This window comes from Balaenoptera borealis, assembly GCF_965194805.1.
Source record: "Balaenoptera borealis genome assembly, chromosome: 8".
NCBI lineage: Eukaryota > Metazoa > Chordata > Mammalia > Artiodactyla > Balaenopteridae > Balaenoptera > Balaenoptera borealis.
In genome coordinates this window covers 102,809,668-102,835,396 of record NC_138865.1, presented here as the reverse complement: position 1 = coordinate 102,835,396, position 25,729 = coordinate 102,809,668, and the positions used below count along the sequence as shown (strand labels likewise).

The following is a 25,729-nucleotide window of genomic DNA, read 5'->3' as shown; positions in this document are numbered from 1 at the left end:
GTTCTGAGGAAGAGGAGGCAAGGACTCCTGGCAGAGGTGTGTGTCCCCTTGCCCTTCTGATCAGGAATATTTCAGGTTCCCATTTCCTTTCATGTATTATGTAAGTTTTCATTGAGCGACTACTCTATGCCACTGGGCAGGCATGGGGAAATTGAATGGTGAGCATCTCCACGGAGGAGGCCTGGCGGAAACTGATTTGGCCTTGAGCTGGGGCAGGTGGTGGACCGAGGGGTTCACACTCTCTGTCCCAGCTGCATGTATCCTGGTGCTGGAGCGATCATGAAGCCTGAGTTCTGATGCCGCAGATCTGCTCTGAGACCCTGGGCAAGCCCTGCATCCTCCCTGGACCACTTTCTGGTTTTCAGTCAATTAGACATAGTCCATTAGACATGGCTCCCTGTCCTGTTGATCTCTAAATGAGGGTCAAGGAGGTTAAGAATATCGTGGTTCCCAGCACAGTGCCCAATAGGATGCAGTGGGTCTACAATCAGGGGTAAGTCCAGATGTGACATGAGAAACTGGGGGTGCGCGTGGGAGCACCTCAATGCAGAAAGAGCCACGAGGCTAACCTAACTCTCACATTTTATAGTTAGGGAAACTGAGACCCACGTGGCTCATTCCTTTGTTTGTTCATACATTCACTCATTCATTCAACAGACACCACTGGCATCAACTGTAAATCAAGGTGGCAAAGAAGACAGACAAGTGACAAGCTGGCTTTGCCTGGGGAGCTCACAGTCTGGTGGGGGACAGACAGACAGACACAACTTCAACCTCAGGGAACCCTCAGCTACGGGCTTGGGGAGCACTGGGGAAGGGGCAGGCGGAGGCCGGAGGACAAGCCAGGGAGCTGCTGGGGAGAATCAGGGCGCCTGGGGATGCCCCTGGGGACGGGTCTCATCCATCATCTGGAACAGTGCTTGGACCTGCCCACAGGCCTGGCCTGAGAGAATCAACTCCGACTGCCCCCGCCCCACTCCCCAGCACCAGACCAAGCAAGAAAAGACCCAACACTCTTATACCCACCGCTGTGGAAACTAGCCCAGGGAACGTTCCCTAATTATGCCCTATTTTCCCAGGGGAAGTAAGTAAGGACCCAAAGATAAAAGCAAGGTGTCTCCAAGCTACACTTGAGTGTGCAGTGTGACCTGGGGCAGGCTCCTGGGACGCTCGGAGCCTTCCCCACTCCCGCGGCCCTGACTCCTGAGCCCCTCTCTGCAGAGCTGGGCCCTGAAGCTGGGTGTGTCAGGGTCAGCCCTGGCTGGAGCCCCCAGTGGCCACGGATTGAAAGGCAAGACCTGTGACTGTGAATAGAGGTGTTTGTAGAAGGCTGGAGTCCATGGAGGCAGAGCCCAGGGCAGTGGGGTGACAGCCAGACACCACAGGCACCGGGCCAGGCAGGGTGGGCGGGTTCAGTCCGTAGACGGAACAACACAAGTTCAAGTCTCAACATCATCACTTACCATGAGTGATCCTGGGCAGGTGACCTAACTGCGCTGAACCTGAGTCACCTCATCTGCAGAATAGATACAAGAATAGTAGCCCCTCATGGGACAGTCATGAGGATTAAATCCACTGACATTTGGAAAGATTTTAGCATGAGGCTTCGCCTGTTGCGGATAATTTAGCCAAAAGCAGCTTTTAGTCAACGTGACAATTAGACAGAATTGACAATCTGGGTTCCAAAACAATTTGCTCAACAAATATTTAATTGGGAAACAACTTTGGGCCAGCATTGAACAAAGCATAAGAAGCCTTACCCTCAACACAGACAAGAAACAAGAAATTGGGCAAAACACATGGGAAGTCAGATAGTGATAAATGCTATGGAGCAAAACAGAGCAGGGAGGTCCATCTGTCAGGGCGGGTGCAATTCTATATAGGAGAAAGGTCTCACGGAGGTGACATTTTTGCAGAGACCTGAAGGGTAGAAGGAGGGCAAGCCAGACTAATGCCATAAAGCCACTTTTTTCTACTCCAGGTAATTTTGACGCCACATCAGCTTGTGTGGCTCGGCAGGTTTGAGCCTGGGCTCCTCCGTTCCCCAGAGCCCTTATCTCACTCTAATGTGGCTCTGCTTGATGGGAGGTCTCTAGCCTCAGGCAGAGGAGGCCCGTGGCACTGAGCGTGAAAGCTTTCCTTGGCTGCCTTGGGAAGAATGGACAGGGACCACCCAGGGGGACCTTGGCTGTTGCCGGTTCATTCTTGTTTGGACAATTCCTTCTCCCGCTGGAGCCAGCCACGATTTTCTGGTTTCCTGGTTCCAGCTCAGCAAAATCGCTACTTACTTTCCCGGAGATAGATGCAGGACTCAAGGCGATTAGTCCCCACTACCCCCATCACATAAACCATGCGTCCATCTCCCAATCAGCATCCTTACTCAAGAACTGCAGCTTGTCCAGAATCCCTAACCCTGGAGAAATTCCATAGGACCCCAGTAATGTTATCAAGACTCTTCAAATCCTGTGGTTTTTACTGAGAACAGTAGATTCCACAGGAAAGCTTTCTGCAGAATGCTGGAATTAGGGGAAGTTCTCCGGCCCCGTGAAATAGGGTAATAGTTCTCCAGGACTGTCAAACTTTGAAGAGGATCTCCGGTACATTAGAGTTGGGGGCAGCTCTTGGAAATCCTGAAGCACTGAAGGAATTTCCCAGGATTCCAAATCTCTAGAAGAGTTCTCTGAAATTGTAAAAGTTTGCGTAGAAGCTGGGAGGGATTCTCCGGAATCTTTGGCTGGGGGTGAGGATGTTTACCAGTGCTTGGAAGGCCATCATTAATTTCTAGAATGCTGACAAATCTAGAGATCAACCTAGATGTCTGGAAGCCTGGTTGAGTTCTCCAGATCCTTGGGGACTCCAACTCTTAGCCAATGCAGAAGGGGGAGCATGGCTGAAAGCATTATGGTAGGACAAGAGAAGCTTCAGGAAAAGCACTCCTGTGGATGCTTGTGTTTAAGAGGCTATAAGGTCTCATGTCAATGACCAACCCCAAGGTAAACCCCGAGAAGTGGAGAGAACATAAGAGTTTATTCCAACCAAAGATGCAACTGCCAAGAACATCTTACTCCCATCCCTCTATCTGCTTCAGCCTTCTCTCGCATCCTGCTTTCTCTCACTCAAGGTCTTTCCTCCCTTTGTCTAATAACACATTTGCCCCAATTCATAGTTATTCAGTTTTGTACACAACAGGTTGATTTCAGCCCCTCTGAGGGATATTTTGTGTCCTCTTATTTTTTCCATTTCCATCTCCTTGTTGAGCTTCCAAAGACTTGTCTTCCTTTATTTTAAGCAAACGAACATGGCAGAGCGGGGTTGGGCAGGTGGGGGTGGTCTTGCTATGAAACAAGAGCAGCAGCTACTGGAACTTGTAAACAAGTTGGTGCTGTGGTTGGAGACCAGGACTGGCGTCAGAAGACCTGGGTTGTAAGCCTGCTCTGCAACAGACCTACAAGTCCCCTGGCCATCATTGACATCTGTACTTACTGGCCAGCAAAGAAAGATCTTTAATAGTTGGCCATAGGTGTCTTCCTCATGAACCTTCCTTCAGCCCCTGGCTCTGATCACACTATCTCTCACTCATCACACATGAAGGCCAGGCCTGGTCTACTTGAAGGCCAGGCCTGGTCTACTAGGCATGAGGACACTGGCCTGACCTTGAGCCACTGCTCTGTCCTCAAAGAGCTTCTAGCCAACTGGGGGAAAAGAACAATCAAAGTGACAGTTGCTATGCAATGGAATAAATAATATCAGTTAGCAAATTTATCTGTTGCCAAGCAGCATTCCAGCACTGGCCATGTAGTAATGCATTCATTTCTCATAACAACTCTGTGAAGTAGTACTATTGTTATCCTCATGTTACGGTGAGGAAACCAAGACAAGAAGAGGCTCAGAATTTTCCCAAGGTCACACGGCTAGTAAGTGGCAAAAGGTGGATTTGTTATAAGGTGGTCTGGCTCTTGAATAGATGATTTCAACCATCATGGCAAGTGCCACACAGTAGGACCACAGAGGAAGGGAAAATAGAGGAGCAGTTTTTATCCAACCAGGAACCACTGAGCAGAATAGAGCAGCCTTCTTGGAGAAGTTAGTCTCCATCAAATCCCAGCACAACCCAGCAAAGCCAGACCATACAGAGGTCTTTAGTGAGGCAGAGGAATGGACTTCTCAAGCTCTTTCCCCCCATGTAGGAAACTTCACCACCTCCAAAGAGAAAATAATTATTCACAGACCACCCAATGAAGGAGATTCTGTGCAGGCTAGCCAGAACCAAGAGAATTAGAAATGGACCCCTGACGTCCCGCTTTTGTGTGGTGCACAGGGCTCTGGGTGGTCTCCAGGCTATAGAACCTTGTCAAACCCACTCCTGTCAGCCTGTCTGCCCAACTTATGGCTGTGGGAGCCTGGGCAAGGTAGTCAACCTCTCTGAATCTCAGTCCTCCTCTGTAAAGTGCGGATACGATTGGTTTACACTACGAGAAGTTAATGTGCTCATGGGGAATGATACGAGGATTAACAGAGCGAAACCATGTAAACTGTTTAGGACAGAGCCTGGCATGTGGTCAGTGCTAAATACATACTGGTTGTTATTACTATTTTTATTGCTAATGAACGCTTTCAGCACAAACATTCTACCAGTCCTGTCTTCCAGGAGAGGAATTGCATCAATATCTGGACTCTGGTTATACAGACTCATGAACTTGACAACCAGCTCTGCTGACTCCTTCCTGCAAGGTGCGCCTTCTAATATGGATTCTTCCAGAGAGAGAGTGGCCATCCAGGACTGGGTCACCCAGTGGAAAATCCAGGGAAGTGTTCCCACTGCCCTTCCAGGGAAGCTGATTGGGAGAGATTCATTTGTCTTCATTGAAGAAAGGCCAGTGGAACTTTCCAAGGAGTCTGGCTTGCCTCGTGATTTCGGAAAAGACCTGTTTTAGTCCCTCCAAGGATATTGGGTGATGTCAACCCGGTCAGCCAGGAGTCGGACAGGCCTCCTGAGGTCTTGCTTTAATGCAGGGCAGATAAGACCAGTCTGCAAAGAGTAGGAAAACGCCTGTGTCCTCTTCCTGAATGCAGACAGGCCTTTGGAAGTTTATTCCTTTGGGAGCTCTTTCTTCTGGGGGTACAGAGGGAGCCAGGCTCTGGGCCACAAGCTCTGTTCCAGGGGCAGCTGGATCTCAAGAACCCTCAGCTCCAAAGTGTCTCACTTTCTGGGCTGCTTCTGCAGGCTAAGCCACCTGCTTCCACAATCAGGAGTCTAAATTGACAACATCTAAGGGCACCCTCCACCCTGGGCTATCATTTATTATTTGCTGAGCTCTCCGCAAGCAGCAAGAACGTGACATGTTTCTCATCATTTAATTCTTCTACACCCCTATGAGCTCATTAACTCCATTTAACAGGGGGAAGACTCAGGTTGAGAAAGTTGAAGTCAATTAAGATCAAACAGGCAGGACGGGGTCGCAGCCATGACTGGAACCCAGGACTGTCTGGGTGCAAAGTTCAGCTGCTCAACCATCACGCTGCTGGACGAAGCCTTGGGGATCCTCCCAGCCGTGATACACAGACTAATTCAAAATCGGTGATGCAAGGGAACAGGTATCTTTGCCTTTTAAATTGTGCCAGTGAGTATCCCGGTCACTCGTTCATTTGCTCATTCATTGATCGTGATTCAAGGATTTGGCCATGGTGATTTCAATCTCCCAGTCTCCCTCAGCTGTCTTCTAGTTAGGTGGTCCTTTTTGGGGGTCTGACCTACATTTCCACTCACAGTTCTAAGTCAGTCAATTAGCATGTGGTTGTTGAACACCTAAGTGCCCAGTACAGTGGTGGGAAGAAGAGAAGGGTCAGGTCTATGGCAGAGACAGAGCACGCTCTTGGCCGGGGCAGGGAGAACCAGGCTCACTCCTGCTGTGAGGGGTCCAGTGAAGGGAGACACCCACCCCTCTGCTCCAGGTGTCTGAAAGAACACAGCCAAGGGCCCACTGTTTATCAGGGGACAAGGGGCTGGGAGGCCAGCAGAGTGACTTGGGTGTCAGGGAGACAGATCGGGGTTTGGATCACTACTCACTGGCTGGGTGACCATTGACACTAGGTCACCTGATCTCTCAGCCTCAGTTTCCCTATCTGCAAAGTAGGGCTACCACTGCAGTAAAATGATTGAACCTTAACGGGAGGATTCACTAAGCCGTGCTTGTAGAGTGCTCAGCATGGGGCCTGACACACAGTACGAACTTAATCAAGTGGTTATTCAGGTTATCGCCGCCCTTACTGTGTATAGCAGCGATACCCAATTCTGGTTCATCAGGAGAACTGAATTCACTGGGCAGCGAACTATTTTTCAAAGGGCCCCATCTAAGCATCCAGCTCTGGGGATAGGCAAGGCAGAAGCTGAGTGTTTTACACTCACCAGGGGGTTGTAAGCAGGCTTGGGGCAAGGAAGGCTGGGTTCCAGCCCTGGTTCTACCACTTCCGTGGGCCTTTGCTCTAGGCCTCTGCCTCCTGCCTGTACGGAGGAATGGGGACAAACCCCAGTGGTCTTTGTAGGACTTCTCTGCTGCCCTCTAGTGGACACGGGATGCTCACACCTTCTTGCGTGTAATTTCTGCTGTGTATGGAGCCCTTACCTGGTGCCACGCGCTGTGCTAAGTGCCTGTGATGACATCGATCCCTCCGGTGTGTACACTGGGGAGCACTTTCGCAAATGTCCCTCCTCCAGTGCTTACTTCAGCCCTGTCACGTGAGTTATTTTACCTTCATTTGGAGGCCCAGATGAGGAGGATGAGGCCAGGGAGGGATAGGACTGCCCCACAGTCACCCAGCAAGTCACGAGGACCGGAACTCAAGTCTCTGGGTGGCCTGGCTCTTTGGGACAGGGGTGGGGAGTGAGGAACAAAGCCGAGACAGAGCTGGGCAGTGAGAACCACCCCTCCCCCATCACTGTCACGGAGTCCTGGTTGCTGCCACCTCCAGCTTCCCCATGAAGGGACAGGGCTGTGGCTGTGAGTCTGAGGGAACTGGGCAGGGTCAGGCACTGGGGCGAGGCCCGCAGCTGGATACCTCCTCGTGAGACGGCGGGGTCTCCCTGCCACCCTCTTCCACCGTGAGCAGAGGAAGGCCCCAACCTTGATCACGTCCACCCAATGTCTTTGATGTCCCTGCTTGTCCAGTCGCTGGGTCCCAGTGCCCCGGCCCCTTCCTTCTTCCTGGCAAGCCTCCTAGAGAGTTGCTTTCCTGGGCCTCCCACTTGCACTGCCTCCTCACTCACCTCAGCCGATTTTAAAATCTGAAAGCACTTCTGAAAACTCTCTAGGGCTCCCCACATACTCCAGATAACAAGCAAGCCCCTTGCCCTGGCATCGGAGTCCTCCCTGCTGGACCTCAGCCACCTCCCCAGCCTGGCTCTCCCCACGTCCCTCTGTCTCCCAAGCTGCAGACCTATGGTTTTGCTTGTTTGCTTGTTTTTGCATTCCAAATACACTTCTCGCTCCATCTTCCTCCTCTAAGCCTTTCGCAGTTGCTGTTCCCTCTGTCTGGAACACCCTCTCCTCCTCCCACCCCACCCTCGCCCCACGCATGCACTTTTGTCTGGCTAATTTCTACTACTCAGGTCAAAGTCTCTCCCCTGGCCTCTGCTGCTCCCCCCATCACTGCAGGGACCATCCTGTCTTATTACCTTCTTCTCACTCCCCTGCCCCCCCATCCTGGGGGCGAGCACTGGGGAGTCTGTCATGCTTTCTGTCCTATCCCCAGCACCAAGCATGGAGTGCATGTTTGGTGAATGAATGAGTGGATGAATGAATAAACGATGGGGGAAAGCCTGGGCACTGGAGTCAGGCCTATTTGGCCCCCAACTCGGCCCCAAGCTGGGTGACCTTGAACAAGTCCCATTCCTTCTCTCAGCCCCAGAGTGTTCATCTGAAACAGGCCTCTGTTCCTTCCTGCACTGGGCACCTCTGAGGCTCAGAGGCCTCTTGCACGGGTAGGACCTCGCCCTTCCCTAGAAATGGTTCTGGGACCTGGCCAATTCCAGTGGACACTTGGACCCCTGGGTCCCCTAGGAGGACAGGGGCCCCAGAGCCTCGATCCTTCCACCCCAATGGCCAGAAGGGGAAGAGGGGTCAGCACCCCGGGTCACTGCCAGCCTTCCATCCTGGGCCCGGGGTTAATTTTTAAAAAGCAGCTCAAAGTCCAGGTGGGCTTTGGCAGAGTTTGCTCTCTCTGTTTGCTCTGGTTAATAATCTCAGGAGAGCAAACATCGCTGGAGGCAGGAGAAGAGATCTACATCCTGGGCCCATCCTCCGGGCCTCTTCCCACCCACCCCACCCCACTGCATCCCCCCGCCCCCAGGAGAGGCTGTGTGGCTGGATGAGCAATCCTATCCAAAAGAGGCCGGGATTCTTCTACACCCCCGTGGGCCTCAGGCTTCCCCTGGGGCCAATGGGGTTGACAACCCTAATGATGTAGACCCTCTATGAAGATCGGTTGAGCCATCATGGTACACTGTAGGCAACCTTAGTAGGATGGCACTGTTCCTATTCATGATTCATTGTTATTTTTTCATTCTTATATCAGGTCTGGTCTCTCCAAAGACAGACATCCTGAGACCATCACACAGGTGAGGCAGTGGACTGTTTACAGAGCACTTTCACACACATTGCTCACTTGACCTCTTGGCAGACACGTCAGGGATTGTTTTCTTCCATTTACAGGTGAGGAAAGTGGGCTGCAGAGAGGGAAGGCCATCCCCAAAGTCATGCAGAGCAAGTCAAGGCTTCTGGCTGCCAGCTGTCTGCACTCCTCTTAATTCAGACTGCCTTCTTACTACCACCACGAACCAAACCATAAAAGCCTGAGAAACTTTGTGAACAAGAGGGAAGATAAGTGTTTCAGAAATCTAAGCCAAGATGCTTGCTATGATTAAATTTGTCACATGGCTTTGAGCTTCCTGGCAGCCAAAGTGAAAAGGTAGTGTCATCAGTAGCCAAGCTGCCAGTGACAGAGCAGAGGAAACACATTCACTTATTATGACTAGAGACACACTTGTTCCTGATACTGGAAAGACGAATGTATTGACGACTCTTACAGAGGGACATGACACACCAGTTGTTGGGGCCACTCTGTGGGGGAACTGCCGGATCCTCACATGAGCAGGGCTCTTCCTTGTGGAACTGCCTGCCTGAAGGGGTCATTCCCAGCTGTAGCAAGGAGGCTACTGTGTGTGTGGAATGTTCTGTGCCAAGGGCAGGGAGGAAATGAAGACAGAGATTCTGACCACTGGAGAAGGGCTCTTCCTAGAGAGGGCCTGCAGTATCACTGGCAAGAGTTTGATCTATGGAGACAAACAGACCTGGGTTTTTAAAAAATTCCCATTTAAATATTTTAATGCAATGGATACTGTCTAGTTTCCTAAGGCTGCCATTAATAAAGCACCACAAACTGGGTGGTGTAAAACAACAGAAATGTATTGTCTCACAGTTCTGGAGGTTACAAGTTCAATACCAAGTTGTCACGAGGGCCGCATTCTTCCTGGAGGTTCTAGGGGAAAATCCTTCCTGGCTTCTGCCGGCAGCCCTTGGCATTCCTTGGCTTACTGCTGCCTCATTCCAATCTCTGCCTCTGTCTTCACGTGGCCGTCTTCCTTGTGTGTCTGTGTGTCTCTGTATCAAAATCTCCCCCCCCCAACCCTTTCTCTTATGAAGACATCAGTCCTTGGGTTTAGGTCCACCCTCCTCCAGTATGACCTCACCTGAACTAATTATGCAAATAAGGCCACAGTCTGAGGTCCCGGGTGCACGTGAATTTGGGGGAGACACCATCCAACCTGTTACACACACATTCCGCTCTTACCATTGCCAGCTACTGTCCTAGTGCTTTACAAGCGTAACTCCATCAATCCTCGTGACAATGTTCTGCACCGGGAACTACTATTATCCCCATTTGCAGATGAGGGCACGGAGGCACTGAGAGGTAAAGCCACTCACCCAAGGCCACACAGCCAGTGAGTGGCACAGAAAGCAGTCTGGCTCCCGAGTCCACGATCTCAGCCACCACCAGATGCTGCCTCTCCCAGCAATGCTGCTTCCCAGCTGGGAGACCCTAGGCAAGTCACTTTACCTCTTGGAGACTCAAACGCCCTGCCTATAAAGGGGAAAAATAGCACCTACTTGATGGGGTTGTTGTGGGGATGATCAGTTCCGTGGCCCGTGTAGAGTGCTGGTATACAGCTGGCACATAGCAGGTGCTCAGTGAATGGAAGCTGTGAGCATCATTATTTCTACTATTATTTGCTAGGGTTGTGGGAAGCCACGAGTCAGAGAAGGAACTCTGGGGACAGGACACCTGAGCTCTCGTCTTGGCTCTGCCACAGACCTCCCTATAGTCTCTGCTAAGTCACTTCCTCTCCCCGGGCCCCAGTTTTCTCATGTGAGAAATGGGCCAATCAGGCTTGTCCTCCTGCCTCAGAGGTGGAATGACCCAGCGGGAAGGGCCAGGAGCTGCCCGTCTCTTCATCCCACCTGGGACAGGTGAGGAGTTTCTGGGGAAGCCTCTGTGGGGCCTGAACCTAGTGCCCGGCTGCACCAGGACCAGCTTGCATTTGGCCAGCAGCTCCTCTGAAGCAGCCACACTGGCGCCCCGGGACCCTGACCCTGGCCTGGGCACTACGAGGGATCGATTGGCCCTGGCCTTGGGGCCCTGATTGGTCCCGGCTGAACAGAGCAAACAGCAAGGTCATCTACAGCCACAGGCCCGTTCCCCAGCCCCAGTCCGTAGCTGCCTCGTGCAGGGAGGTGGTGGCTCTTCTGTCCCCAGCCGGAGCCCGTGAGTGACACCCCAGGCGGAGGAGCCCGGAGCCATGCGGAGTCTTGGGGCCCTGCTCCTGCTGCTGACCGCCTGCCTGGCGGTGAGTGCCAGCCCTGTGACGACGTTGCCCGACGACATCCAAGTGCAGGAGAACTTCGACCTGTCTAGGGTAAGGCTGGCCTCTCTGGCAGCGATGGCAGGGTGTCCGAGTGGCTGGGCCTTGCTGGGGGGGGGAGGGGCAAGTCCTAGGCCCCGGGGTCTCAGTCTCTCCGTCTGGAACTCCACGGGTGGGTCCCTCAGGGCCCTTCCTGCTGCTCAGACTCTCAGGGATTTGTTGAAGCTACAATTCTGCATGCACCGTTCTGTGGGCCTCCAGGCTGACATTCTGAGTCAAAGGTCCTCACGTCTGAACCTGCCCTCTCGGGTTCCCAGGGGAACCCATGCTCTGATTAGAACCCACCCAGAAAAGGCTCTGTGCCGACTGCTGCCCTGCGGCCCCCAGCAGCACCGAGGGTTTTGCGACCCTCCACCCCGCAGCCCTTCATCCTTCAAGTCCTCACCTCCCTCGCAGCATCTGTTAGCCCGTCCTGGGTCCTCCGCCCTACGTGTGGGGTTATGGGGAGACGAGAAGCACGACAGAGGTCAGGCTGGTGGGATGAAGAGGCCCGGGAAGGGCGCTGTGTAGGGGGAGTCTTCCCTCCAGCCCCAGCTCTGCCCGAAGCGCTGAGTGACCTTGAACGGGGCCCGCCCCTCCACCACCATCCTGGGTTCCGTCAGACCCTTGTAGCCGTGCTGGCCTGAGGACTTTGCTTATGTTCAGGGATGAGGAAGGGTTGTGGAGGAGAGGCGTGAGGAGAGGGCCTCTGGTGGTCAGGGATGGCGAAGGGTCTGCGGGGACCTGAGGGCTCTTTCAGGAGAAAAGAGGCGGCAGGCTTGCCCTGGGTCAGACGCAGTTTAGGGAAAGGAGATACTTCCTAACACGGAGGTGTGGGCTGTGTGCAAGGTGGTGAGCACCCTGTCCTCGGAGGAGTAAGACAGGACCCTTGCTTTTGGGGAGCGGCGGTTGATGATGACCTCAGGGCTTGGAGATTTGGACCCCGTCCAGGTGAGCAGCCCAGATCCCGCATCTCAGCAGAGTCAGGCCCTCTGCCAGTGAGGTGGGGCCCACCTGCACCTCTCCTCCCTAAGCTGGCCGCGATGCCTGGAGTTCCTCCATGAGGGCTCCATCCTCCCTGGAAGCCTTGTAGCCTCCAATTACCTGTAAGACATGATCACTTAGGAGAAGTCACTGAGAGGAGGGAGGGGGGCAGATGTCCTCCAAATCTTCCTCGAGGTCCAGATCCTCAGAGCTTGTGGCTGCCTCCTAGATCTACGGGAAATGGTTCCACGTGGCCGTGGGTTCCACCTGCCCGTGGCTGAAGAGGTTCAAGGACAAGATGACCATGAGCTCGCTGGTGCTGGGAGAGGGAGCAACGGACAGCGAGATCAGCGTGACTAATACTCACTGGCGGTCAGTGGGGACCCATCCCCACCCCACCCCCTGCCCTGGCTTCATTCACCACCCCATCCTAGAAAGTGACAGGTCTCCACTTCCAGCCAGGACTCGGCCCTGAGCTCCAGACCTCTCTGCTGCCCTCCACCAGGGCATCCCTTTCTAGTTGTCCCACCTACACCTCAAGGGCAACGCCCCCAACACTGTGCCTGCTTTCCAACCTGCTCTTGCTCCTTGGGTGTCCCTTAGCTCAGTAAGGGCACTTCTCCCCCGCCTCCATCTCGGAAAGCTGGGTGGGAGGCGGCTGTCCTAGACTCCTCTTTCCACTGCCACGGCCATTCGATCCATCATCAAGTCCTGTCCCTGCTCTTCCTAAATCCCTCCAGTCTGTTCACTTGTCTCCTCTTCACCGCCACCCCCCTGGACCAAGCCACCTCCCTTTCTTTCCTGGTTTTCTACAGTAGCCTCTCTACACTTTTCCCCACCTCTAATCGCCAACTTTCCATCCAATCATTTCGTCACCCAGCAACCAGAAAGACCTTTCAAAAACTCAAATCTGCTTAAACCTTTCCAGAGCTCCCTATTGCCCTTGGGAATAAAATTCAACTCCTTCAACGTGGCCTTCCAGCCCCCCTGCCCCCGACCCCCAAGCACTCACTGTTCCCTGCCCCACTCTGCCATGTACTCTGTGACCCACCCAAGTGGACCTTCTTTCAGTCCCTGGAGCTCTCCATCCTCTGGACCTTTGCATCGGATGTTTCTTCTATCCGGAAAACCTCTCCCCACCTCCCTGCACTAATTCCTATGGATCCTTCAGGACTCAGGTTCTTTGTCACTTCCTCCAGGAAGTCCTCCCTGACTCCCCCCAACCCAGGTTCAGGTTACATGCCTTCTTCTGTGTTCTCGGAGCACCTCAGGCTCCACCCCGCCCCTTGTGGCAATTCTCACACTGACTGCATCTGCCCCTGGCCTGCCCACCCACCCCACTCAATTATAAGCTCCATGAGGGGACAGGGTCTGTCCTGCCCTCCTCTGTATCCCCAGCATGTAGCACAGTGCCTGGCACATAGATGCTGCTCATTAAATATTAATAAGATAAATAATAATCATTGTAACAATAATACCTAATAAGTGCATAGAGTTTACTCTAAGCTTTTTGCATATAATATCTCAGTTGATCCTCACAACCACCATATGAGGTAGAAGCTATCATTATCCCCATTTCTCAGATGAGGAAAATGAGAGAGAGACAAGAGAGACACAAAGTAATACATGAATTAATGTGTTAATTCATCATTCTGACTTCACGGTGCCTAAGTATGATGTGCAGATTTGCTTAAGGAAGCTGATTTTTAGTGCTGGGTTTACCAAGAGGTTAGCATGGATTAGTTCCTTTTTTTCTCTGTCCCTCTGTTCCCTCATGTGAAATTTGTGTCTCCCAGGGCTGGTGTGAGAATTAAACCAGATATTTGGAAATGTTACTTTCCAAATAACAACAACAACAAAAAAAAGGCATTTAGAAGGACCCTGCAGGAGAGCGGGGTGTCAGGACCATGGTCTCTGCCAGAAGTTACCTTTCTTTTGGTTTGTTCATTTCCAGGAAAGGTGTCTGTGAGGCGATCTCTGGGGCTTATGAGAAAACAGGCACTGATGGAAAGTTCGTCTATCACAAACCCAGTAAGTTGAGTCAAAGGAGACATCTACAGTTCCCTCCTTTGCTAAAAGATACCTGATGTCTTAAGCTCTCTTTCCTTCTGCCTCAGCCCTCTCTGCCCCTACAACTTTTCCTCCCATTTTTCTGCAGTCATCTAGCCTCCCTCCCAAATTTCCCCCTCCTTCTCCTTCTCTCTCTCCTTCTTTCTTTTCCTCTCTCTATCCCTCCCCCCGCCCCTGCCCTGCCATGCACGTGCTCATCCAGAATTTGAGTGATGGTGCTGAATGCTGAGGATAACATCAAGATTTCATCAGTCCTCATGTTAGGCATCTGCAGTCAGCTGATAAAAATTTGCTAAGCATCTACCATATACAGTGTGTATGGTGCCAAGTGATAGAGGGACTTGGACATGAATTTAATCATTAATCCAGCAGATGTTTACTGAATTTGCTCTATGCATCAAATAATCGTGTCAGGGGTTGAATGTTTGGGTAGGTGAATGGTTGGATAAATAAATGAGTGAGAGAATTAAAAAATGGTAAGTGAATATAAGTATGATGGTAGATTAGTGGGTAGTCAAACAATCATTTAATAGATAAATTGATGGATTAATGGATGGAGAAAAGAAGGAAGGAAAGAGGGAGGGAAGGGAGGAAGGAAAGAAGGAGAGAAGGTAAGAAAGAAAGAAAGAAAGAAAGAAAGAAAGAAAGAAAGAAAGAAAGAAAAAGAAGGAAAAAGAAAATGGATGAATTTATGGATTGATATATGATGAGGATGGATGGATGGAATGATGGTGGTTGAATTAATGATGAATATATGGAGGAGGTGGATGGATGGAGAGAGAGAGAGAGTGAAGATGGATAATAAATATATGGAAGGGATGCGTGAACAGAAGGATGGATGAATAGATGATGTGTGGGTGAATAGGTGAAGGATCTCAGGCTAGAAGCCTTCTGACCACTGATCTTTTTGTCTTCCTGCATCTTCCATGCAGAATGGAACATCACCATGGAGTCCTATGTGGTCCACACCAACTATGATGAGTATGCCATTTTTCTGACCAAGAAATTCAGCCGCCGCCATGGACCCACCATTACTGCCAAGCTCTATGGTAAAGGCCTGGAACATGATACACTCGTTGGAGCTGAGGGTGGGAGGAGACCCGGGATTTAGGGAAATGGAGTGGGGAAGAGCAGGGAGTTTTGCTTTTTCCTTCTGACAAAACTCCAGTTAAGGGAAAGGTGAAAACATTTACTCTCCCTAGAGGAGGTAGAGCTCAGTCTCCCATTTGAGGTAGAATCCTCTTCTTTTGATCTTGAAAATTCCAGAGAATTCCAGGGCCTTCGGATCCTTAAAAGAACCAGTGGAAAGAGAGCTGTGTGGGGAGTTGGGAGACCCAGATGGGGAGACTGGGAGGGACACCTCCTCCTCTTCTGGAGCTGAGGTTTCCATAAGGGTATCAAAGAAATGGAATTGGGCCAATAGTTTTCAAACTTCCCCGAAATGAAACTCCCTGGGCAAAATAACGTCAGGTCCTGACGGCCCAGGTACCTGTGGTTCTAGGAGTCTCCCCTGCTTCCTACTTGCAGGGCGGGAGCCACAGCTTCGGGAAACCCTGCTGGAGCAGTTCAGGGAAGTTGCCCTGGGTGTGGGCATCCCTGAAGACGCCATCTTCACGATGCCCGAAAGAGGTAAGTGACACCTCCGCCCCACCTCCCATTTCTGTCCCCGTCTTATCCTTCACGACCCCCAGAGCACATCTTCCCAGTCCCTGGGTCTTTCCCATAACCCCCTGAGATAAGCTGGGCTACAATCCTCCTCCCCTCTTTATAGAAAAGGCAGCTCGGGTCTCTGGATTTGCTCCAAGTCACACAGAGCGTACCTGGCGAAGCTGAGACTAGACCCAATTCAGCATTCCCTCTGCTGTCACCTGTCTAAGTTTGGTTATAGCCAGAATCCACGGCTACCTCTTGGGAGGCAATAGAGTGTTGGGGTTAAGGAGCCTGGGCTCTGGAGTTAGAGCACCAAGGTTCAGAGATTGAGCTGGGTGGCTTCTGGCTGGTCACCCTTCCAGAGCCTCATTTCCTCATCTGTAAAATGGGGATACTAATGCCTCCTTTAGAAGTTGCTGTGAGGAGTCAATGAAATAAAGCCATTAAATACAATGGCGCCGCACTTGGTGTCTAGTGAGTGCTCAATAGATATCAGCCGTGAAATGCTGGTTGGGGGTGGAGACGATGCAGGTTGTGACGGTGCTGCAGCCACCAGTCTGTCACTTTTCCAACAGATGACCTGCAGCAAGCCGTGGGGGTGGGCTAATGCACGAGACAGGTCCCAGCGCAAGTCCCGCCTGACACGTAGCCATTAGCTCTATGGAAGAAACAAAGCCTGTCTGGGTCTGGGACGTCTGCGTCTCATTCCCTCTCTCTCCTGTCCTCTGCCCTAGGTGAGTGTGTCCCTGGGGAGCAGGAGCCAGCGCCCGCTCCACTCTTGGTGAGCACCTCTGCCCCCCACCCCATCCCCACCCTGCCCACTTAGGCCCTGCTGTGCTGGTGGGCGGGGTCGTTGAGAGAAGGCAGCAATGGGCATGTTCTGCCATTGGGCTAATTGCTGCCCCATCTGGATGTCACTTTCCTCTTCTGTGAAATGGGGTAATTACCTTTACCTTCCAGGTGCTAGAATCCAGTGACATGTTAGAAAAGGTCTTAGCATAGTGCCTAAAAGCAGTGACATACTCAATAATGAGATAATGATACTCGATACGCAATAAGTGAAAATAAAGTCAAGTGATCCCTAAAAAACGCAAATCCGAGAGCAAGCAGCTTCTCAAACCAATGACTCTCCTGTGCTGCCTTTTGATTTGCGGGGCTTCCTTCTTCTGTTTTATTTTCCTGCCTTTTGCCATATTAAGTCTTCATTCTTTCTTTCTCTGATTATTTGGAAATTATATATCCTAATTTAGTCTACTGCTGTGTGTGTATATATCTATATATGTGTATGTGTATATAATAAGTACATATACACATGTAATATTTATTTTAGAAACATATTCTTGAAAATTTGAAAAAATACAAGAAAGCAAAAAAAAAAAAGACAATAATGTCCTTATTCCTACATAGAATTAACACTGGTAACATATTATTTGTTTGCTTACATATTTTTTAGAAAAAATTACCATTGTTATTATAAAACTAACATACGATCAATATAAAGAATCAGGGCTTCCCTGGTGGCGCAGTGGTTGAGAATCTGCCTGCCAGTGCAGGGGACACGGGTTCGAGCCCTGGTCTGGGAAGATCCCACATGCCGCGGAGCAGCTGGGCCCGTGAGCCACAACTACTGAGCCTGCGCGTCTGGAGCCTGTGCTCCGCAACAAGAGAGGCCGTGATAGTGAGAGGCCCGCGCACCGCGATGAAGAGTGGCCCCCGCTTGCCACAACTAGAGAAAGCCCTCGCACAGAAACGAAGACCCAACACAGCCATAAATAAATAAATAAATAAATTAATTAATTAATTAAAAAATATGTATATAAAGAATCAAAACAGTGCAGTATAAAGGTATAAAAAATAAGTTTTAAAAAATTCCACCACCCAAAACCTACCAGCAGTCACATTACTCCGGTAATCTTGACCTGCATACACCTGGAGAGGGGCAGATAGAAGGAAGGTTGGATAGATAGAGGAACAGATTTAAATATGCTATTATTAAATGGAATTATATTACAGATGCTATTTCTAAATTTTAAAAGGCATTCCTTGTAGTTTTACTCAAATTTAAAAAGGTCCTGGGGAATTCCCTGGTGGTCTAGTGGTTAGGACTCCACACTTCCACTGCAGGGGACCCGGGTTCGATCCCTGGTCAGGGAACTAAGATCCCGCAAACCGTGCGGAATGACAGGAAAAAAAAAAGCCCTGAAGTTTGAAGGTTTTTAAAAAAACTTCAAATAAATATTTATTATCCACAAGAGATTTACTTCTTAAAGAATGCTCTAAATAAAGTCAAGGTTATGAACTAATATTTAAGAGGCTGGCATCACTATATATACTTTTAGAGAATATCTGTTGTCTACAAGATTTGGAAGACAGACATCCTCACTCCCAAACTTGGTTCCATCTCCTCTTCCCTTTTGCTTTTACGTTGTTCAGACTGATACCATCCCCATTCTGCTCTGTCACCACGATTCCCAGACATCTAGTAATAGTTCTATATTTTAATGGAGTCTACATTCACCCTTAGTGAATATAACACAGCTTCTCCATTCCTGAGTTATTATTTCTATTAATCTCTTAGTGCCATTTTTTTACCAAGTGCTGTTTTCAAGGAAGGTTCATGGGTGTTTTAATCCCAGAATTCTTCCCTGTTTGAGAATGTCTGCCCATTTCCTTCATCCTTGAAGGATATTTCGCTTGCGTGTCAAATTCTTAGGTCATGTTTTCTTTCCCTCAGCAGAAGTTTTGTGTGCATTGCTCCATTGTTCTTCCACACTGATGATCGTGGCAGGGAAGCCTGAGGCCAGCCTGATATTTCTTCTCCTTGGAAGCAATTTGTTTCTTCTGCCCAGATGCCTGGACAGACTTTCTCCTTGATAAGAAGTCAGCATCTTAACAAGGACATGTCTTGGGGTTGAGAGTCTATATCAAAATTTCCTGGAATACACCGTGCTCTTTCCATCCACGGGTGACATTTCTACTGTATTTCAGGAAACTCTCTTTCATGATATGGAATTCATCTTCTACTCGCTTTGTTGAGTTTTGCCATCTCGCGAACACTTGTTCTCTCATCCTGGAGCATCTTTATCCTCCATCATGTACTAGCTTTTCTCCAATTGCTTTTATTTGCATCCACTGGGATTGTCTCTTCTATGACAACCCTTCTATTTAGCAGCATCTATTCTTTCTGCTCCTCACGATTCCTAAGTTATTCACGAGCTCTGAACTGATGTTGTTTTGCTTCTCAATTTGTTTATTTAGGCCTGGGTTCTCTCTTCGTCTTATTCTGTCAGCGTTTACCATTTCATCTTTGACTCTTGTCTTAATACGTGCATGTTCTTATTATGTAATTCCATAACTTGAGGCCAAAGAGGGATTTCCTTCTGCTTCTTGAGTTATGTTTTCTTCTAGGTTGGGTTCCCTACATCTACATGGAAGGAAGAGACAAAGGGAAGATTGGGCAGAGGAAGGAGGAGAGCTGCAGGGCAGTGACAACAATGCCTCAACCAACCCTATGGGGAGCTCTGGAACCAGGACAACCCTTGGGAATTGTCCCACGATGGGGCCAAGGGACGGAGCCTTAATACCCTATGTTGATCAGTCTGGGAAGGGAGCATGATCTTGAATGAGAGAGCTCCCTTAGCTTAGGTAGTCTCCAACAGGGGCTGACAGTGGGTAGCTGGGAATAGAAATCCATTGCTGATGGGAGGACTTGGCAGTTCATGACCATGTCCACCACTGGACTCTTGGGCTCTTTCTCTAGTTCAGGCTACGTATTCATTCATTTCTGAAGTGGGTCTGGATAGTTTCTGTATCACTTCTTTTTATCTGCCTCCTGCTTAGTCCGTTTTAGCTAGACTTTCTGTTTATTCTGATATGGTGGCCTGGAGGTTTCATTTATTCTTTGGCTCTCTTCCCGCAAATATGAGCTTAGTCCGCTCCCACCCAAATTTAGAGTAAGGTCTGGGTATTTTGTGTTCCATCCACTTTTCTGAAGTCCAGAGTTGGTTGGAATACACTCGCTTTGCATTCTCTTTGGAAGGACTGATAAATATCCTATGGGGATTCATTCCACCTAGTTGGGGCTGGCAGCAAGGTACGTCTGCCTCCCAGTGACACCCCCTGGAGCATTAGATTGTGTAGCCCCAGAACCCTCACTTAGAAAGAGTCAGGCTCTAGTTTATTTTCCTCTTTTTTTCCCCAGAAGTCATTTTCACTACTCCTCTATCAGAAGAGGAAAAAGATAGGGTTCCCCTCAATTTTCTTCTCCCAGGATTTGGGAGTATTAGGGAGAGTTATCAGAAATTTGATGATTTGCCAGGACTGGGAGTTGGAGGGCAGGTCAGGAGCTGAACCTTGCTGACCTTCCTGTTCAGCTCCAGATTATTGGATCGAGAGCTTTAGTTTTTCCTTTAAATTGTGCCCCTTTCCTCATTTCAGTGGTGTTGATCAACACTTGGGGGCTGGGATTTCTGAATTCATTTTTTGCTGATGGCTCGGTATTGGAGAGGGTAATTTTGAGGGAAATTTCAATCTGCCATCTTAATCCAGATCTCAGCTGAATCTGTGCTTCTTCATGCATGTCAAGAATGAAACAATAACTGATGACTTCCCTTGCAAAAGAGAGAAATGCAGCTTACTTTTTATTTCTTCCTTCCAGGCTTCCCACATCCTCATTTTTGTGGATATAATCTGAGATTGATGTTTATATTTTCCACCTTTTGTTTGGAGAATTACTTTTAACATTTACATTAAGTTGAATGACCATTTTAACAACAATTTAACTTCAACTCTCTGTTTTACTGGCTTTCTAGTTTACCATCATTTCTTTTCTACCACATCATCCATTTTCTTGTATTTAGATTCCCTTCTCAAGTGGTGGGAATATTTCTGTAAGTAATTTTTTTCTGGAAAGGTACATGGTGGAAAACTACTACAGGATGTCTGAGAATATCTTTCTGTGTTTATATCACATGATCAACAGCCTGGTTGAGTGGAGAATCCCTGGGTTACAACCTTTACCCTCTTACAACCTTTAGATATTGCTCTGCCGCTTCTGTCAATAAAATGCTCTCGTTTACCCTGGGGGCCACTACTAGGCTCTTTATCCTTTGTCTCTAGGAAATGTCGAGATAGGACTCTTCATTAATTTTCTCTCATTCCCTTTGAGCCCTTATAATTGAACAACTCAAGTCTCTCTTCAACTTGGAAAACTTTTCTTCTATTATTTCTATATTGTTTGCCTCTCCTTCTAGAATTCCTATTCTGTGAGTTTATTTCTCATAATCTTTAAACTGCAGTTTATTATCCCTACTGTGTGGTTAAATTCAACAAAATCCTTTTCATCTCCAGTAACTTTCTACTTCTCCCATATTATTCATCTACATAACTGTGGGCTCCTGTTAATGTTGATGCAATGCCATCTTGAATTTCATTGATGGTTGAAGTTTTCTCCTGTTTCTTACCTACACCCTGTGTTTAGTGGAGATATGTCTCCAGCTCAGTGTGATTCTTCTGAGTAGTTGCATTATTTAATTCGTTCCATGATTTTTCTCTTTTCCTTCATCCTCACCAAGGAAGACCTATGTGCAACCAGCTTGAGATGGGTTCTGGTAGACAGTGGGAGTCCCTGATCACAGCTTCAGTTGCACCTTAAAAGGAGAAGGGAAAAGTTGAAGGTTACTACAGTTTTACCTTTTCAGATTCCAGGTCTCACCTGTGGGCAGGAAGACTGCCTGATGGCCGGCAGTGTCCCTGCTCATCCTTCTGTAATTGTCCCGGGACTGTGCCTCAGTGGACTCTACTCCCAGAGATCCTGTTGACAGCTTTGGCAGCCTGCCCTGCTCTGCAGCCCCCACCCCCACCCCCATATCTAGGAGTATTAGGGTCAATCTCGGGGTCCCTTCTTACTCTCCACATGACTTTTCCGTTGTAAGCAGCTAACGATGGTCTGGTCAGCCCTTCCTGCAAATCAGTCCCACTCACACTCGCTTGTGTAGAAATGCCTTTTAGTTTCTAGTATGGGAATGCTGCTCTTCCCTGGTTCCCAACTCTGGGTTAGGTTTCTTTTCCATTATTATATTCCTCTGGGCATTTCAACTGGAAGCTGGATATGTAGGTATTGTTCTGATTTTTCATTTCAGACCAGAAATCTATCTTGTGATGCCTGTTCTGGAATTCAGGTTGAAGCTTTTGGGAAAACAGGCCATTAACCAATCTAGTAGCTGTGTTTCTGTCTACACCCTGATCCCCAAAGCAAATGGTTTGTTTATATATTCCACGGGTATAGGGGAGCAGCAGTGGCTAGGTCCCTGCAACAGCTTCTTCTCTTTCTTCCCCCAGAGAGCCCAGCGGTCTGTTCTGCCCCAGGAAGAGGAAGGATCAGGGGCTGGACAACTAGTAACTGATTTCGGCAAGAAAGAAGGTAATGATCACCCCCTTTTTTTTTAATCCCCTTCTGCCACACTCCAGAGAGGAAGGGTCCACAGTTGGCTCACCCCAGCTGCCCTCATCACCGTGAAGTCTTTCTTATTTTTCTGCTAGAATCAAGGACTGAGCCTAGAAAAGGCAAATCCAGTACTCTGCCCTGTGCCAGGGGTTATGGGGGGAGAGAGAGGAGTGTAAGGCATGGTCCCTGAGCTTAGGAAGTCTCAGCTCCATAATGAGAAGCGAGTTCTTGGCCTGTCTGTATCACTATGTGGCCTCCTAGCCTTGGCTTTCTCATCTGTACAATGGGATAACAGCCTACTGAGCTGACCTTAAGGGCTCTTGTGGGAGCACATGGGCAAGAACGTGAGAATGCTTTTTGTGATTGATAAAATGATCACTCTCCAAATCTCTCAGCAAACACTGAACCCTGACCCTGCTCCACCCCAGACTCTGTGCTGGGCATTGGGGTCATGGAGACAAACCACCCACATCTTTTTGGACCTTCTGGTCTAGTAGAGGAGGCAGTCAAAGAAGAAAGTGAGGGACCCAAAAGGGAGGGTCAACTAAAAGGCTGGGGGAGCTCAGAAAATGGAGGACGAGGTGATCAAGGAGGACTTCCTGGATGAAGGGGAATTCATGCTGTGTCCAGATATGGTTTTAGGAAGGAAGGCATTCTAGCATTCTAGGGGCAGGAATGACGAGAGCAAAGGCACGGGGGTGGGACCTAAGGCAGAGGTCAGGCTGGCTGGCATGGGTGCTGGTGAATGTATCATCGACTACTATCCTGACAGAGTCTTTGGGCAGACAAGACCAACACAGGGGATGCTGGGTCTCTGGGTCACTGGTAACTCCCCATGTTATGGAATGGAATGAGCATGGGTTTTTGGAGTCCAACAAATATGGCTTTGAATTTCAGCTCTGTGTAACTCTGGGCAAGTCACTTTACCTCTCAGGGAGTCAATTTCCTTACCTTTAAAATGAATTGAGAATCGTTCCTCTTAATGCAGAGGCGAAAACTAAATGAGATGATACCTGTTAAAGTATCCAGCCCGGTGACGGGTACACAGTCAGCATTCAGTGAGCACTGCTGTTCCGCCCCTCCCCAGATTCCTGCCAGCTGGGCTACTCACAAGGTCCTTGCCTGGGGATGATTCAGAGGTATTTCTATAATGGCTCATCCATGGCCTGCGAGACCTTCCACTATGGTGGCTGCATGGGGAACGGCAACAACTTTGTCTCGGAGAAGGAGTGTCTGCAGACCTGCCGGACCGTGGGTGAGTACGGCCCCACCTCTCCACCTCCCCCTGCGCCCCCCAACCCTGTCCTCCAGACAGACCACCTGCATTGAACAGGCAGCTAAGAGAGGATGCTCCAGTGGTGGAATTCCAGGGCAAGTTTCCTGAAGTCACAGGAATTGCACACTTGGGTATGGGTGACCCTCGGCACCTATGTCTTCTTGTGGTCCCATTTCTCAATCTATAAAAAGGGGTCTAGGTGTTCTGGATGAGCAGGGTCCCTGGCTCCAGGCCCTTTGCTGGGTGTCTCAGGTCAGCGATCATAAGGATTTCCAATGCTCTGCACCTCCCTCCCACTCCGCAGAGGCCTGCAATCTCCCCATAGTCACGGGCCCCTGCCGAGGCTCCACCCAGCTCTGGGCATTTGATGCTGTCAAGGGGAAGTGCGTCCTCTTCATCTACGGGGGCTGCAAGGGCAACAGCAACCAGTTCTACTCAGAGAAGGAGTGCAAGGAGTACTGTGGCATCCCTGGTGAAGGTAGGAGGCCCGACAATGCCAGGCTGGGCCTGGGGGATATTGGGGTCCAGGTGGGGGAGCCCTGGTAGGAGGTGAGGGTCTGGAAAGCTGAGTTCTGGACTCTGTACCAGGTGACCAGCCCATCCACTCTCTGGGCCTTACAGTTTCCCACCTGTAAAATGGGGCCAAGCCTGAGGCCTTACCCCAGCTGGGATGGGGCACCTGGGCCCAGGCAGAGGGAAGGCAGGACAGGCTGAGTGGGGCAGAACTGGGCTCCAATCACGGCATTGCCACATTTGGGCTGGCCACACTGAGTGCCAATTTGAGCCTCAGTTTTCTCTTCTGTAAAATGGGACAAAGTACCTACTTCACAGAGCCTCGCATGGTCCATATCCATCTAGCAGCAGCCGTTACTAATAATGGTGGTGACGCTATAATGATAACAGGAATAGCATTCCAGGGAACAGCAGCAATTAAAGATTTCTGTGCCTTATTTCCCCACTGGGAAAATGGTACCTAAAGTAAATCAGGAGGCAAAAAATCAGATCATTCTGTGGAACGCACTCTGGAGATAATCCAGTCACTCCGCAAGCAGAAGTTTCTGGCCTCAGGCTCAGGCTTAAGCTCAGCCCAAGCTGCCGTCCCTCCTCTATGAGGCATCCCCATCCCCTGACCGTCCCCACCCACAGACCCTTGGACGACCCCACACCTACTCCCCGAGCCTCTCTGTGTCCACAGGGGATGAGGAGTTGCTGCGCTTCTCCAACTGACCGGCCCACAGGCCAGAGGTCCACAGGCCACAGGGAGCGCGAGGGCCAGTGTCTGCCCCAGGGTCCCACGGCAGGTTCCGATAAAAACCAAATTGTAGACTCCTGAAATTCCACATCCTGACGATTCATCATGAAGTATAATGAGATGGGGGGAGGGGAGGGGGAGACAAGCTGGGGAGCGGGCATGAGTAACCCCAGCTTTCCCCACATGTGAAAAATGTATGTGTTGGAAATGTAATAGAGCCATCTTCAGGACATGAAATTGGCTACGCAAATTATGAAACATAAATCACAGTTCTGTATAAAATGGGATTGTTTTGTCTTAATAAAGCTAGAAGAGTAAAGAGGGAAAAACTCTGGGTACTTGTTTCTGGGAGAGGTTTGACAGGGCTCATCAGAGACCCAGGGTCAGAAGAAATCACCGTGCCCTAGTGTGTGCCCAGCTGGGTCTGGGTAAATGCCCCACAAGCACCTGAAAGAATTCCCCCGTCCTTGGCTGCACAGAACCGCCCCCCAGCGTTTACTTTGCTCACAGCTGCATCCCCAGCAATAGCTGCCAGGGGCTGGAAGGCCTCGGGCTGTTTCTCCACAAGGGTCCTGGAGATCCCATCTCCTGGGATCCTCGCTCTGGCCCTTTGCCCCGGAAGGAGAATGGTCACTGCCCTTTGCGCTGTGCCCAGAACAACCAGCTGGCCCTGGACCGGAGCTGGAAGCCCTGGGTCTGGCCCGGCTTCTGCTCCCTGGAGGAAGAGAGCAGGTAGGCTGTCCAGGGTGGCTCAGGCCAAGCACACAACTCCAGGAGCCTCCAGCTCACACACACCGGATTTACAAACATCGGACTTATAAACACCTCTTTCGGGCTCCATCCACCCAGAGCCCTGACAGCTGCCACTGCAAGAGTCAAAACCCCAGCTTCCTGGGTTCTGAGGTGGAATGCTGTGTTGAGGGGACAAACCCAGAGGCAAGGATTTGGGTGGAGAGAGCTTTGCAGCCCCCTTGGTCAGACCACATAGAGACTCCCCGCCTTATGCACCCTGGAAGTCCCAACCTTGGGGCTTCCAGGTTCCAATAGAGAGGACAGTCCTGAGGGACAGCGTTTGTGGGCCTGGCTGGGAGTCACTGG

General features: G+C 50.0%; 2 protein-coding genes across 6 annotated transcripts; both read left to right on the top strand.

Annotated features, from left to right (window-relative positions):
* Window positions 1–15: 15 nt before the first annotated feature.
* LOC309634205 (uncharacterized protein) lies at window positions 16–10,696 on the top strand (the record flags this gene model as incomplete). Of its 5 annotated transcripts, none has more annotated exons than XM_082404137.1 (5): window positions 16–4,731; window positions 5,400–5,595; window positions 6,488–6,672; window positions 8,572–8,614; window positions 10,464–10,655. In XM_082404137.1, exons 1-5 carry the CDS (start codon window positions 4,236–4,238, stop codon window positions 10,525–10,527), a joined length of 984 nt encoding a protein of 327 aa, XP_082260263.1. In that variant the 5' UTR covers window positions 16–4,235. The 5 variants fall into 5 exon arrangements, with proteins under 5 accessions (XP_082260263.1, XP_082260262.1, XP_082260264.1 ...); XM_082404136.1 differs by having other exon boundaries at window positions 6,488–6,736; XM_082404138.1 differs by lacking the exon at window positions 10,464–10,655 and adding an exon at window positions 8,709–9,459.
* A 66-nt stretch (window positions 10,697–10,762) lies between these two features.
* AMBP (alpha-1-microglobulin/bikunin precursor) lies at window positions 10,763–24,960 on the top strand. Its single transcript, XM_082404156.1, has 10 exons — window positions 10,763–10,969; window positions 12,168–12,310; window positions 13,893–13,969; window positions 14,941–15,057; window positions 15,536–15,637; window positions 16,393–16,439; window positions 21,998–22,079; window positions 23,191–23,358; window positions 23,684–23,857; window positions 24,575–24,960. The coding sequence occupies exons 1-10, from the start codon at window positions 10,853–10,855 to the stop codon at window positions 24,604–24,606; spliced, it is 1,059 nt and encodes a 352-aa protein (XP_082260282.1). The 5' UTR covers window positions 10,763–10,852; the 3' UTR covers window positions 24,607–24,960.
* The last annotated feature ends 769 nt before the right edge of the window (window positions 24,961–25,729 follow it).